This window comes from Balaenoptera acutorostrata, chromosome 16 (assembly GCF_949987535.1).
Source record: "Balaenoptera acutorostrata chromosome 16, mBalAcu1.1, whole genome shotgun sequence".
In the NCBI taxonomy this organism is placed as follows: Eukaryota; Metazoa; Chordata; class Mammalia; order Artiodactyla; family Balaenopteridae; genus Balaenoptera; species Balaenoptera acutorostrata.
In genome coordinates, this window is record NC_080079.1 from 28,695,784 (window position 1) to 28,709,608 (window position 13,825).

Below are 13,825 nucleotides of genomic sequence, written 5' to 3' on the forward strand. Positions count from 1 at the left end.
GGAGTCTTCTCACCTAGCCGTTTAGACTCAAAAGACTACTGAAGGCTAACTTGGCATCAGTCTCCTCAGAAGGACAGGGGACGGGAACCACAGCTTGTCAGCAGGGCAGCATCAGGGAGCATCAGGTGGTTCTCTTCTGTGGGAGTCCTTGTTACAGTCCATGAGGCAGCTTAGGGTTCTCCCCTTCAGCTCCCCAGGTGCAAGAAGATGAGATATACATCAGGCTGGTGTGCTAGCTGCCCTGGCTTGGAAGCCCCAGGCCCACAAGAGCCAATATCTCTTGTACAAACTCCAAAAGCATAGCTTCTAGGGTCCCTGCAAGGGATCTGTTTAGTACAAGAGTCCTTGCTATCAGGAAAGCCCATGGCATGGTGTCCACATCAGTTAGGTATAGTTTACATAGTTCCAGTCCAGATGCAATTTACCAGTCACAAGCTGTGTTGCCTAGAAACATAGCTGACATTTTACTCTTCTCAGGTTACCAGGGCAATAGATCTAGGAAGTCAACTGAAGGTCCGCTTCTCATTGCAGAAGGGGGAAAGGGTTTGTTAACACATCTGCCCACACCCCAACAGGAATCAAGTCTGGGGAGAAATAGGGAGAGATGGTGTTGGCCTCAGTGGGCACTTCTGGTAGTACAAAAAACTACATTTGAGGGTACACTGGCACAGATGTCCGGCTGGTGCAGGAGAGCGTCTTTCACATTCATTTAATGGAGACTTCTGTGTTCTGCTGTTCCTTAGGTGACCTTAGAGAAGGACTCCAGAATGAAATTCCTAAAACTATTAGGATACAATAAAGATGAACTTCAGAAGAAGGTAAGCTGCTTTCACATCAGAAACATGCTTGATGCAGAAAAGAGAATCCTGCCAGTGGAAACCATCTCAGAATACCTCTTCGTGGGCTCCATTAATACATATACGAGCATTTTACCTCCTGAAGGTAGTCTCTTTCCCAGGAAAATACGTCAGGGATCTTAGTGAGTCCAGTTGGTGGGGTATGGAGGTGGGAAGAAAGCATAATGCTTATTTGACCTCGTGCTGGGAAGAGTGGTGCTCATAAGTCTCTCCCTGCAGGTGGCCACATGGTTGAAGAGTGATTTGGGGCTGGGTGAGAGCCCTCAGCCCAAGGGAGTTGACCTCAACAGTAACAGACAACAGGCCTTTTGCATCCAGGTGCGGTAGGAGCCCAGCTAGCCTAACCTAGGGTAGCATAGAAGATCTGCCTTTAGGGTATCTTCCCCTTCCTAGCCCTAAGCTTTGCTCTCAGTAAGTGCTCAGCTTCTATGGAAGTCTTCAAACTCCTCACTCATTTAAAACCAGAGTGAGACACAGAGACCTAAGCTTTTAGGCTAGGAGTAGAGTTGTGCTTTAACCATGAAGTAGAGCACTTCCCAAACCATACCTAGTTATTCTTTTAGCTTTACCCATTAAGAGCCAACTCTTCTTTTTTTTTTTAATTGAAATATAGTTGATTTACAATGTTGTGTTAATTTCTGCTGTATAGCAAAGTGATTCAGATATACATACATTCTTTTTTATATTCTTTCCCATTATGGTTTATTACAGGATATTGAATATAGTTCCCTGTGCTATACAGTAGGACCTTGTTGTTTATCCATTCTATATGTACTAGTTTGCATCAGCTAATCCCAAACTCCCACTCCATCCCTCCCCCACCCCCTCCTCCTTGGCAACCACAAGTCTGTTCTCTATGTCTGTGAGTCTGTTTCTGTTTTGTATTGATAGATAAGTTCATTTGAGTCATATTTTAGATTCCACATATAAATGGTATCATATGGTATTTGTCTTTCTCTTTCTGATTTACTTCACTTAGTATGATCATCTCTGGGTCCATCCATGTTGCTGCAAATGGCATTATTTCATTTTTTTGTATGGCTGAGTAGTATTCCACTGTATTTATGTACCACAGCTTCTTTATCCATTCATCTGTGGGTGGACATTTAGGTTGTTTCCATGTCTTGGCTATTGTGAGTAGTGCTGCTGTGAACATAGGGGTGCATGTATCTTTTTGAATTATAGTTTTGTCTGGATATATGCCCAGGAGTGGGATTGCTGGATCATATGGCAACTCTATTTTTAGTTTTTTGAGGAACCTCCATACTGTTTTCCACAGTGGCTGCACCAGCTTACATTCCCACCAACAGTGTAGGAGGGTTCCCTTTTCTCCACACCCTCTCCAGCATTTGTTATTTGTAGACTTTTTTTTTAAAATAAATTTATTTATTTTATTTATTTATCTGTGGCTGCGTTGGGTCTTTGTTGCGGCGTGCGGGCTTTCTCTAGTTGCAGTGAGTGGGGGCTACTCTTCGTTGCGGTGCGCGGGCTTCTCATTGCGGTGGCTTCTCGTTGTGGAGCACGGGCTCTAGGCACGCAGGCTTCAGTAGTTGTGGCACGTGGGCTCAGTAGTTGTGGCTTGTAGGCTCTAGAGTGCAGGCTCAGTAGTTGTGGCACACGGGATTAGTTGCTGCTCAGCATGTGGGATCTTCCTGGACCAGGGCTTGAACCTGTGTCCCCTGCATTGGCAAGCAGATTCTTAACCATGCGCCACCAGAGAAGTCCCTGTAGACTTTTTAATGATGGCCATTCTGACCGGTGTGAGGTGGTATCTCATTGTAATTTTGATTTGCATTTCTCTAATAATTAGCAACGTTGAGCATCTTTTCATGTGCGTGTTGGCCATTTGTATGTCGTCTTTGGAGAAATGTCTGTTTAGGTCTTCTGCCCATTTTTCGATTGGGTTGTTTTTTTGTTGTTGAGTTGTGTGAGCTGTTTATATATTTTGGAAATTAAGCCCTTTCCAGTCGCATCGTTTGCAAATATTTTCTCCTGTTCCATGCATTGTCGTTTTGTTTTGTTTATGTTTTTTCCTTTGCTATGCAAAAGCTTGCAAGTTTAATTAGGTCCCACTTGTTTATTTTTGCTTTTATTTCTATTGAAGGGCCAACTCTTAATAGCACTCCCAGAGAGAGCTACTAAGCCAGCTCTCTGTTCCTGGGCTCATTTCCCAAGAAGCCACCTCTGTCCTTCTTTGTACAGACCTCCAAACATACCACCAAGGAAGCCTCTGCCTGCTCAACCTTCTTTGATGAGCTGGTCCCTCAGGACATGACTCCGTGGGAGATCCCCATCACAGAAGGTACCCTGACCCTGAGGGAGAGGAACCCTCTGTGTGGGAGTGGGTGGGCTTAGAGTTCTCGGGATTTGAGGACATTCCCTTCTTGTCCCCGGCCTCCTGCTTCCCCCCATGATCACAAATGCTGGGTGGTTCTGTACCAGTTAGAGCTCTCTTTGGCTGGAGATTTTCATGGATGGGTCCTTTGTATGGAAGGCCTTCTACCAAGGTATTTTTTTCTATCCTTCTGTCTTTTTGCTTAAAGAACTGTGACCCTCTTCTTGTTGAGCAAGCACACATCACACCTATGATGCTGCCACCTGAGTCCCTGCCTTGTCTTGGGTCCTGTCCTTAGAGAGTTACCATTGGACCTGGGCACCCCAGTACACCCCACTACACTTTGTTGTGAGGGAATGAATTTTGGGAGTTTGGGGCAGGGGAGACTGAGGGATGCAGAGTATAGGAGGTGGGCTGTGGGCCCTGCTGGGGACAGGAAGCTCGGGTCTGAGGGCAGGCTGATGCAGAGGGGATGCCTCTACCTACAGACACAGACGGACTCCTGAGCCAGGCTCTCCTACTTGGAGAACTGGGCCCCGCTGTGGAGCTGTGTCTGAAGGAAGAGTGCTTTGCTGATGCCATCATCCTGGCCCAGGCTGGGGGCGCAGATCTGCTGAAGCAAACACAGGAGCACTACTTGGCCAAGAAGAAGACCAGAATTGCCCCGGTAACTGCCCACCATGCAGGAGAGGAGGGGAGGGGATTACTTGGGCCTTGTCAAGTGGATGTCCACACTTTGGGACTGGTGTTTAGACGATCTGCCTATCTCTCTCTCTCCCTACTCTTAACCACCCCTACCTTACCACTAGCCCCTAGTCAGTGGTCTAACAGGAAAGCTGCTTATGAGGGGCTTTTCTCAGCACATCTGTGTGTGTGACTCCTGCTGCCTATGCTGGATGGACGGCTGATGGCCCTCTTCCCTCTCTGCCCATTACAGCTGCTAGCCTGTGTTATACAGAAGAATTGGAAAGATATGGTGTGTGCCTGTAGCCTGAAGAACTGGAGAGAGGCTCTGGCCTTGCTACTGACATACTCAGGGCCAGAGAAATTCCCCGAGCTCTGTGGTAGGTCGCCCTCAGCTCCAGGATGGAGTGGTATGACTCTAGCATGGAGTCAGTGGACACACTGAGGGAGGAGACAGAGGAGCGGCCTGAACTCTGGGAGGTCAAGCCATGTTGTCAGGGACTAGAGTGCATCCCTCTTCGTTTAGTAGAGGGCATTTATGGTCCTCTTTTACTTTTTCTTGTCACATCTCAGTGCAAGAGCTTTGCCCTTCACTGCAGAGCAGGATTAGCCTCACTGTTGTCTTAAAGCCACTGAGGCTACTTGTCCCATAACTCATGGTCCCCCACCTGTTTTCAAACAGGAGGAGGAGGAGCACAGGGAAGCTGTGCCACTTAAGAAGTTTCTGTCTCTCTGCAGACATGCTGGGAACTCGCATGGAGCAGGAGGGTGGCAGGGCACTAACCTCTGAAGCCAGACTCTGTTACGTGTGCTCAGGAAGTGTGGAGCGGCTGGTGGAGTGCTGGGAAAAATGCCCCCGGGCTTCATCCCCCATGGCTCTACAGGTACCCCGTCTCTGCAGGGCCCTGGTCCCCCACCCCAGGCCTTTAGGAGGGGCTAGCAGTGGAGATTGCAGGGACATCAGAGGTGAGTCTTCTGAGTAACCAGGCTGGAATCAGGGTATTAGGGAAGAGATTAGGGCCCCTAAAGTCTGGGACCTTTTCCATGGATAAGCTATCATCTTCCTTCTTTCTCAGTAAAGGGAGACTGAGCAGCAGCTGCTTAGATATTAACCTTCGTAATTTTTTCCCACTTCAGGTTTGGGTATATAAGTTTACTCTATATTTGAGTAATTGTGAGCTTGGGCCTTCTATTAGCTTCTGTGAAAAGTCCTGTATCTAAATTGTACCAGATACTCTGTGGGTACCCAGAGAAGGTGGGGGTCACAGACTCATGTGGAGACAAAGTCACACATGAAATAAGAGTATAACAGAATCTGAAGTTGATGATGTATTAGCATAAAAGATAAAAAATCCAAAAAGAAGAGGCAGAAATGTACAAGAGTGTAAGACCCAAACGGCTTGGGAAGTGAAGCCAAGTGGCCCTTCTCTGACTGTCATGTCTCTTATATATCATATATCATCACCTGCTACCTGCACCTGGCTATGGCCAGGTGCCCTCATACCCATAGCAGGGAAGTCCTTGGTTGAGCTGCCTGGGCTTGGATAGCAGGATGTGCTTTGAAGAGGGCTGACTGCCCTTATCCTTGTCCCTGTAGGACCTGATGGAGAAGGTGATGGTCCTTAACAAGAGCTTGAAGCTACTGCGGGGTCCTGATGGGGTGAGCCCAGGCCCTGCCACAACCTACAGAATCGCTCAGTATGCCAACCTCCTGGCAGCCCAGGGCAGCCTGGTCACTGCCATGAGCTACCTACCCAGTGACTGTACTCAGGTGAGTGGGAGCATGTGGAGAGAGCAAACCATTTCATTCAGTCATCTAACACTGGCTGAGCACTTCCATGTTCCAGGCACTATGCTAAATGCTGAAGCTCCCAGGATAAATAAGATCTAGTCCCTCAGGAGGTTCACAGTCTCTTGGGGGAAAATCAGATGTCAATAATTTATCCTGCCATAACAGAAGATTATACTAAGCACTGTGGGACTTCACAGGCATGGGGCTGGCTTTGTCTGGAGAAGTCAAAGAAGGCTTCCCAGTGGTTAAAACATTTGAGCTGGACCTTCAAAGAGAAAGAGCTTACCAGAAGATGTCAGGCATTCTAGGCAGAAAGCACAGCGAGAAGGAAGGTTTGGCAGGAATCAGAGACCTTTTGAGTCCTCTAAGGTGGCTGAAATGTAGAGGGTCGGCTGAAGTTTGAATGCTATGTGGGGCCAGGCTTGTAAGAGAGGATGTTTGCTTGTTTTAACTTTACTTAACACAGTTCTTCATGATTATAACTTTTATAGCCACCAATTCAGCAGCTGAGAGATCGGCTTTTTCATGCCCAGGGTTCTGGTGTCTTGGGCCAGCAGTCTCCCCCTTTCCCCTTTCCCCGGGTTATTGTGGGAGCTGCTCCCCACTCTCAAGAGACATCATCTCCCAGACTGGGATTCCAGTCTTCTCACCAGGTAAGATCTTGCTTGTTCATTCATTCAAAAATACCTGTTAAGTGTCTACCAAGTGCCAGGCATGATTCTAGGCACTTGGAATATATTAGTGAAAAAAATGATGAAAATTCCTGTCTTCATAAAGTATAGATTCAGTTATTTTTCTAATAACTGTTTATTGAACAACTACTGGGCACTTAGAACAGAAAGGTACACAAACCATGATCCTTGCCCTTAATTATCTCATAGTCTAGTCTAGGAAAGATAGGTAAAAATTAACTGCAGTAAAATTCATAAATGCCATGATTGGGATATGATTAAAGAGCCATGAGATCACACAGAAGAAAGCAATTTACTGGGGGACAGGGGAAGTTCAGGGAATGTTTCAGAACGAGTATGATGTTTGATCTGAGTCTTGAAGGTTGAAAGTTATTTAGGCAAAGGAAGAGGTAAGGAAGGCTATTTCAGGCAGAGGGAATGGCATCTACAAAGGCAGTGAAAGGCAAGTAAGCAGAGCCCATTTGAGGAATGACTAACATTTTAATGGGGCTACAAAACAGGTGTTTGTGGCAGTGGAGTGAGTTAGATGAAGCTGGGGTAACAAGTGGTAGTTAGATCAGGAGAGACCTGGCATTCTGTGTTCAAGAGTTTAGACTTGAGGGACTTCCCTGGTGGCGCAGTGGTTAAGAATCCTCCTGCCAATGCAGGCGACACGGGTTCGAGCCCTGGTCCGGGAAGATCCTACGTGCCACAGAGCAACTAAGCCCATGTGCCACAACTACTGAGCCCATGTGCCACAACTGCTGAAGCCCACGCACCTAGAGCGCGTGCTCCGCAACAAGAGAAGACACTGCAGTGAGAAGCCCATGCACTGCAATGAAGAGTAGCCCCCTGCTCTCCGCAACTAGAGAAAGCCGGCGCACAGCAACAAAGACCTGACACAGCCATAAATTAATTAATTAATTAATTAATTAATTTAAAAAAAGAGTTTAGACTTGACCCTGAAGGCAGGCAGGAGCTATTGAATGGTCTTATGCAGGGGAAGGACTAGCTATGTGTCTAGGAAGGGCAAGGCTAGAGTTGGTTAGGAAGCTATAGCAAGAGATGATGAGGGGAATGAAAGACCTAAAACGAGAGAGTGAGGTTGGATTTGAGATATTTAGTAGCTAGAATTGACAGAAATTAACTGGTGATGGTTAAGAGGAGTGTGCTAAATGGGGGGACTGACCACAGTGCCCAGATGGATAGGATGCTGTTAATTTATGAAACCAGGAGCCTACTAGAGGGGAATAAAATCCAGGGAGATTGTAGATAAAGGTATCAGGTAGAAAAGTTCTGATGATTCATCCTGTCCCACCTTTAATTCCCACCCTAATTTTCTTCCCTCCCTCCTCCTCCTTCCCTACTTGCTGGCTCTCTCTCCCTCCCTCCCCTCCCCCTTTCCTCTCACTCTCTCTTTTCTATCTTGAAATAATTACAGATTCACAGGAAGATACAATGAAATGTATTGGGAAGTCTCATGCATCCCAAGCCCACCACATCCCATGCCAGTGTCCCACACAACCACAATACAATATCAAGTCTGAGATATTGACATTAGTATAATCCACAGATTCAGATTTCACTGGTTTTACATGTACTCATTTGTGTGTGTGTATGTGTGGTGTGTGTGACCATGTAAGAATTTTACTTTTCATCTTTTTAACAGTCCTTCACAGAGCAAAAAAATTTAATTTTATAAGTGCCAGTTTATGAAGTTTTCCTTCTATGGATCATGCTTTTCATGTCAAGTCTAAGAGCTCTTAGCCTAGTCCAAGGTCCCCCAAATTTACTACTGTGTTTTTTCTAGAAGTTTCATAGTTTTATGTTTTACATTTAAGTCCATGTTCCACTTTGAGTTAATTTTTGTGCAAGTGTGAAGTTTGGGTCAGGTTTCATTTTTTTTTTTGCCAATGGATGTCCAGAATCATTTATTGAAAAGGCTGTTCCTCTTCCATTGAATTGATTTTGCTCCTTTGTCAAAAATTAGACATACTCATATGGGCTTATTTCTCAGTCCCCTGTTCTGTTCCACTGATCTATGTGTCTCTCCTTCTGCCAGTACCACTCTGTCTTGATTACTACCTCTATATCAGTAAGTCTTGACATGGGGAATAGTAATTCCTCCTACTTTATTTTTCTGTTTCAAAATTGCTTTGGATATTCTAGGACCATGTTCTTTTCACATAAATTTTAGAGTAAGTTTGCCTATATCTAAAAAGAAACTTGCAGAAATGGACAGGAATTGCATTAAAACTATAGATTAATGTAGGGATAGTTGACATCTTTACTATATTGAGTCTTCCCATACATGAACATGGTATGTCTCTCCAGTACTGTCTCCATCAGCACTTCATAATTTTCATCATACAGCTCCTGACATGTTTTGTTCATTTCAAACATAAGTATTTAATTTTCTCTTGAGCAATTTGAAATCAAATGGTATTGCATTTTTAATTTTGGTTTCCACTTGTTTATTATCAGTGTATAGAAATGTAATTGGTTTTTATGTGTTAATCTTGTATCACGTGACTTTTCAATGCTCATAAATGAGATTCCTGAACTCATTTATTTGCTTTAGGAGTGTTTTGTGGATTCCTTGGGAATTTCTTTGTAGATAGTTATGTCATCTGCGAATAGAGACAGTTTTATTTCTTTTTTTCCAAATTGTATGCCTTTAATTTCTCTTGCCTTATTGTAGTACTAAAATAAGAATGGTGAATGTGAACACCCTAACCTTGTTTCCAGTCTTAGAGGGAAAACATTCAGTCTTTCACCACTAAGTATGATGGTAGCTCTAGGTTTTTTGTAGATGCTCTTTATGAGGCTAAGGAAGTTTTTCCATCTATTCTGGGGGTACTGAATCATGAATCAGTGTTGAACTTTGTCAGATGTTTTTTTCTGCATCATTTTATATGATCAAATGATTTTCCTTCTTTAACCTGTTGATGTGGTGGATTACGTTGATTGATTTTTAAATATATCATGATATACATTGCATGACCTGGAGTAAATCTCATTTGGTTGTGGTATATTATTTTTATACACATTGTTGGATTTGATTTGCTAAAATTTTGCTGAGTATTTTTGTGTCTAAATTTATGAGAAATTTTGGTCTGTAGTTTTATTTTGTAGTGTTGGTATCAGGGTAGTACTGACCTCATGAAGTGAGCTAGGAAATGTTCCTTCTTCTATATACTGAAAGAGATTATGTAAACTTTGTGTTAATTCTCTGAATGTTTGGTGAAATTCTCCAGTGAAACTACCTAGGCCTAGAGATTTTTTTTGGGGGGGGGGAGCTTTTTAATTACAAATTTAATTCCTTTAATTACAAATTTAATTAATTTAATTTAATATTCCAAGAAATATTCAGGTTTTCTATTTAATTTTGGCTGAGTTTTGGTAGTTTGTGGTTCTTGAGGAACTGGTCCGTTTTTTCTAAGTTGTCAAGTTTATGAATGTAAAGTTATTTGTAGTATTCCTTGTTATCTCTTTAATGGCTGCAGGGTCTGTTGTAATGTTCCCTGCTTCATCCTTGATCTTGATGAATTGTGTCTTCTCTCTTTGTCTTTGTCAGTCTTTATAAAGGTTTATCAGTTTTGTTGGTTTTTTTTAAGAATTAGTATTTTGTTTCATTTTCTTTGTTGTTTTTCTGTTTTCGGTTACTTACCTTTCTTTTCCTTTCCAAGTGCTGACCCTTTTTTCTCTTCCATCAGGTTCCAGCTCCATCTCCAAGGCCAAGGATTTTTACACCTCCGTCATCACTTGTGATGCCCTTGACACCTTCCCGTCCTAGTCCTTATCAGGGCTCCAGAATGCAGAATACAAGTGACTACAGGCCATCTGGATTCCAGGAAGCCCAGTCTTTGCCTGTGGTCCCTGGGGTAAGGCCTGGTGAGTGACTGAGTGGAGACCTGTCTAGGCGGAGCACAGAGGAAAACATCTGGCATGGCCAGAATGGATTTGGGAGGCAGTATGTCTATCTAGTGAGAGGAGCTTAGAGTTTGAAGTCTGAATTCTCAGTACTGTCAGTTACTGGCTTTGTACCTGTGGGCAATATACCTAGCCACTTTGTTTCTTTTGAAAATTGAGAGTGGTTGTTATTGGTCATTTCAACCCCACAGGATTGTTCTTAGGGTCAAATAAAGAATATAGTTAAAAGTACTTTGTAAATGGTAGATCTCCATACACATGTATTAGTTATTTATTATTATTATAGTTTTTTTTTATTGCTGCCTTATTCCTCCCTGATGTGCTCTGAGTCTCTCCCAAATTGAAATTTGGTGGCAAATGACCTGTTTCTATCCCATTTCAGCTTTATCTCAGCCGCAGCTATCAGGAGGGCAAAGGGTGCAAGCTCCTAACCCCGTGGGATTCCCTGGAACATGGCCTCTTCCTGGTCCACCCACGGCACCCCCAGACATTATGCAGGCTGGTTCTGCCTCCCTGCCTGAGACTCCTCGACGGCTCCCTCTGCTTCCTGTGAGAGCACCAGGCTTCAACCCTATGAGCTCCCAGCCGCCAGCCCCTCCTGTCACCTTCTCTGCAGCACACCCTCCAGGAGGGCCAGGTGCTCCATGCGCCGATGCCTTCCCGACCACTGGCATCTTGACTCCTCAACCAGGTCACTCTTCTCCCATGGCCTCCCTCTCCTCCCCTCCCCACTACCACGTTGGGAGTCTCTTTCCTCAAGCCAATGAACTGGGGTTGGAGAATGTCAACTCAGAGTGTGGCTGATCTGTGGAGGGAGGTGTGGCAGACTCCAACTAAAATAATTTTCCTGGTCTTCAGACCAAAAATTCCAGTGTTTTTGATCATGCCCCTAAAATACCTCTATATTTATACTATTCAGGACCTCAAGATTCCTTGGAAAATGCTCCAGTGCCCAGGGGAAACCTCCAGAGGAAAGAGGTCAACACATCTCCCGCAACTCAACCCCTTATACATTCACCGACGACCCACACTCTAGTTCCGTACAGAAAGCAGCCTGGTCCTTCCCATTCTGCTTTCCCCACTCACTCTTCTCCCCTCAGCTCCCTCCTCTTTCCTTCTTATACACATTCACCATCTTCTAACTTCCAGGTTCCCCACAAACTATTCTGTGCCCTCGTTCATTCATAATTTCTGCCACTCCCTCAAAGCAGGGCCGAAGGAGTCTTTCAGCTTAGACTCACGTGCCTTTCTTTTCTCTCTCTTTAGTTGCCAGAGACATTTATGCCCCCAGCACCAATTACTGCTCCAGTTATGTGCCTCACCCCTGAGCCACGAGGGGTCCTTTCCTCACAGCCTGCTGTCCCCAGTGTGAGTCATGCTCCCCCTGGAGCCCCAGGAGAACTTAGCCTGTAGGTGACAGGAATGATGTGTTTCCCTCCTCTTGGAAACCTTCTTTTCTTGGGTATAGAAAAGCAGGGAGCACGGTAGATGGCTTCATTCCTCAAGTTGGAGGCAGACTCTGGGCTGAAGGAGATGGGGTGGGGGGCAGATACCAAGTGTCCCTACTGCAGACAAGGGAGGATGCCCCTCCTCAGCTCTGCTCTGCTCTAGTGGGAACAGTGTGACCCCCAAGTCACTGAGGCCTAGTCCTGAGGGGAGCCGTGAGCAGGACAGCTTGCCTCTCTCTCCTGTGTCCCTGCTCCCTCCTCAGCAACTGCAGCGGCCACCTGAGAAGATGGACAGGAAGGAGCTGCCCCCTGAACATCAGTCCTTGAAGATCAGCCTTGAGGCGCTTCTGCAGCGCTGCTCCCTGTCTGCCACTGACGTAGTGAGTCTGAACCTTCCCCATGATGCTCCCCTCCTACCCTAGCTGGTCCCAGGATCCCTTAGCTGTAGACCAGTTCCTTGTGTGACTCTTCTTACTGTCGCTGGACATGCTTCCTGTATCTTATACTTATTTGATGTCCATGTGGAGTTGGGGAGGACTTGTCTGGTCTGGAGGTTATCTCCTTGGTAGCAAGACCAAACAGTACTGAGACTTAGCTCTTAGAAAGGCAGCAGGGAGGACTGCAAGGAGGGTGAGACCAGGAGTGAGGAGACCTGCCATTCATTCCTGGCTGCGTCAGCTTGAACGAGTCACTTAGCCTCTTCAGGTCTCCTTTTTGTCCTCCGTGAAATGAAAGAGCATTAAGCCATTCTAGCTCTAAGGTACCGTGATTCTTTATGGTTCTGTGTAGTGTTAGGCATAGTAGCTGGAATCAGAATCCATTTCCCTCCTTGCAGAAGACAAAACGGAAGCTGGATGAAGCAGCCCAACGTCTAGAGTGTCTATATGAGAAGCTCTGCGAAGGGACAGTAAGTACAGTCAGTGGTGCTCCTCTGCCTCCTGCTCTTCCACCTTCACCCATGGCCAAAGGGTGCCCAGTGTCCCTTCCTATAGGCCTCACCGACCCTGGGTTCCTTACAGAATATGGACATCTTGCCTGGACTGGGCTCTAGAACTTAAGTCCTCTCTTCTCCCTTCCATGCCTCCAGGGTAGGGGCGGGGTTGGGCTTACTAACTGCGGGCTAATCCTTCCACAGCTCTCGCCTCCTGTTCTGGCTGGGCTCCACGAGGTTGCCCGATGTGTGGACGCAGGAAGCTTTGAGCGGGGCCTAGCCGTGCATGCTCAGGTGGTGAGCTGCAGCAGCTTCAGCGAGGTCTCCAGCTTCATGCCTGTCTTGAAGTCCATCCTCACCATCGCTCATAAGCTACACATCTAGACCAGGCAGCTCCTCTTGCCAGGAGGCCACTTCTACTGTTACTTAACTCCTTCCTGCAGGAAAGGGGAATTTCAGAACAGATTCCATTTGTTTTTCCTAGCCCTCTTCCCTTGCTGCCAGGTATATGATGCTGTAGGCTTGGCTCCAAACCAGCAGAGTGCCTGCTGTCCACCCCTTTATGCGTGGCTCTCTGGGATCTGCTCAGGGCTCTCTCAGCCTGTTCTTCTTCACTTTCCCTAAAACTGTACTCCACCAGGGCCTGGCGCAGTGTGTCTTCTCCCCCAAGGATATTCTAAGTGGCTTCTGAGAGGGTGAGCAGGATCCTTACTTCCAAGTCTACCTCGACTGTACCCATCTTGTGGGTCTTTTGTCTTTCCCCTTCTGTGGGTTATGAGCCTGACTTTACCTTTTCCTTGCCTCTGACTTCATATTTCCAGGTTCATACTTCTCTGAGCCGCAGAGGCTGGGGTAGAGTTGACTGCTGTTCACCCTTTGAACAAGTCATATACATGAGGGATGGGTGCTGAGCACAACGAAGAGAAGGAACTCAGACCCTTTTAAGAAGGGACCTCTCAACTGCCAGCATTGTTAAGGGTGAGCCAGGTGAAGTGGAGGGTGGAGGGGATGCCTCTTGCTGAGCGCTGTCTTAGGCTATGGGATAGGAGCAGAGGGACCACTGCCTGTGGGGAGTGGCCCCGGACTCAGCCTGCCTGATCCCTGGCCCAAGGCCTCGACCACTCATTCTGTGATTAGAAGCCAGGTTCTGGAATAGGAGCCATATTAATGAAAG

The 13,825-nt window shown here is 46.0% G+C and overlaps 1 protein-coding gene across 1 annotated transcript in view; it reads left to right on the top strand.

Moving 5' to 3' along the window:
• The window catches only part of SEC31B (SEC31 homolog B, COPII coat complex component), a 32,697-nt gene extending 20,109 nt beyond the window's left edge, over positions 1–12,588 (top strand). The window contains exons 13-25 of the mRNA XM_057530634.1: positions 744–818; positions 1,077–1,175; positions 3,060–3,159; positions 3,681–3,859; positions 4,130–4,256; positions 4,615–4,760; positions 5,474–5,647; positions 6,160–6,321; positions 10,056–10,233; positions 10,655–10,963; positions 11,192–11,250; positions 11,539–12,100; positions 12,556–12,588. Coding sequence (XP_057386617.1) covers positions 744–818; positions 1,077–1,175; positions 3,060–3,159; positions 3,681–3,859; positions 4,130–4,256; positions 4,615–4,760; positions 5,474–5,647; positions 6,160–6,321; positions 10,056–10,233; positions 10,655–10,963; positions 11,192–11,250; positions 11,539–11,685 — 1,755 coding nt within the window. The 3' untranslated portion in view covers positions 11,686–12,100; positions 12,556–12,588. The remainder of the gene's footprint in view (positions 1–743; positions 819–1,076; positions 1,176–3,059; positions 3,160–3,680; positions 3,860–4,129; positions 4,257–4,614; positions 4,761–5,473; positions 5,648–6,159; positions 6,322–10,055; positions 10,234–10,654; positions 10,964–11,191; positions 11,251–11,538; positions 12,101–12,555) is intronic.
• The last annotated feature ends 1,237 nt before the right edge of the window (positions 12,589–13,825 follow it).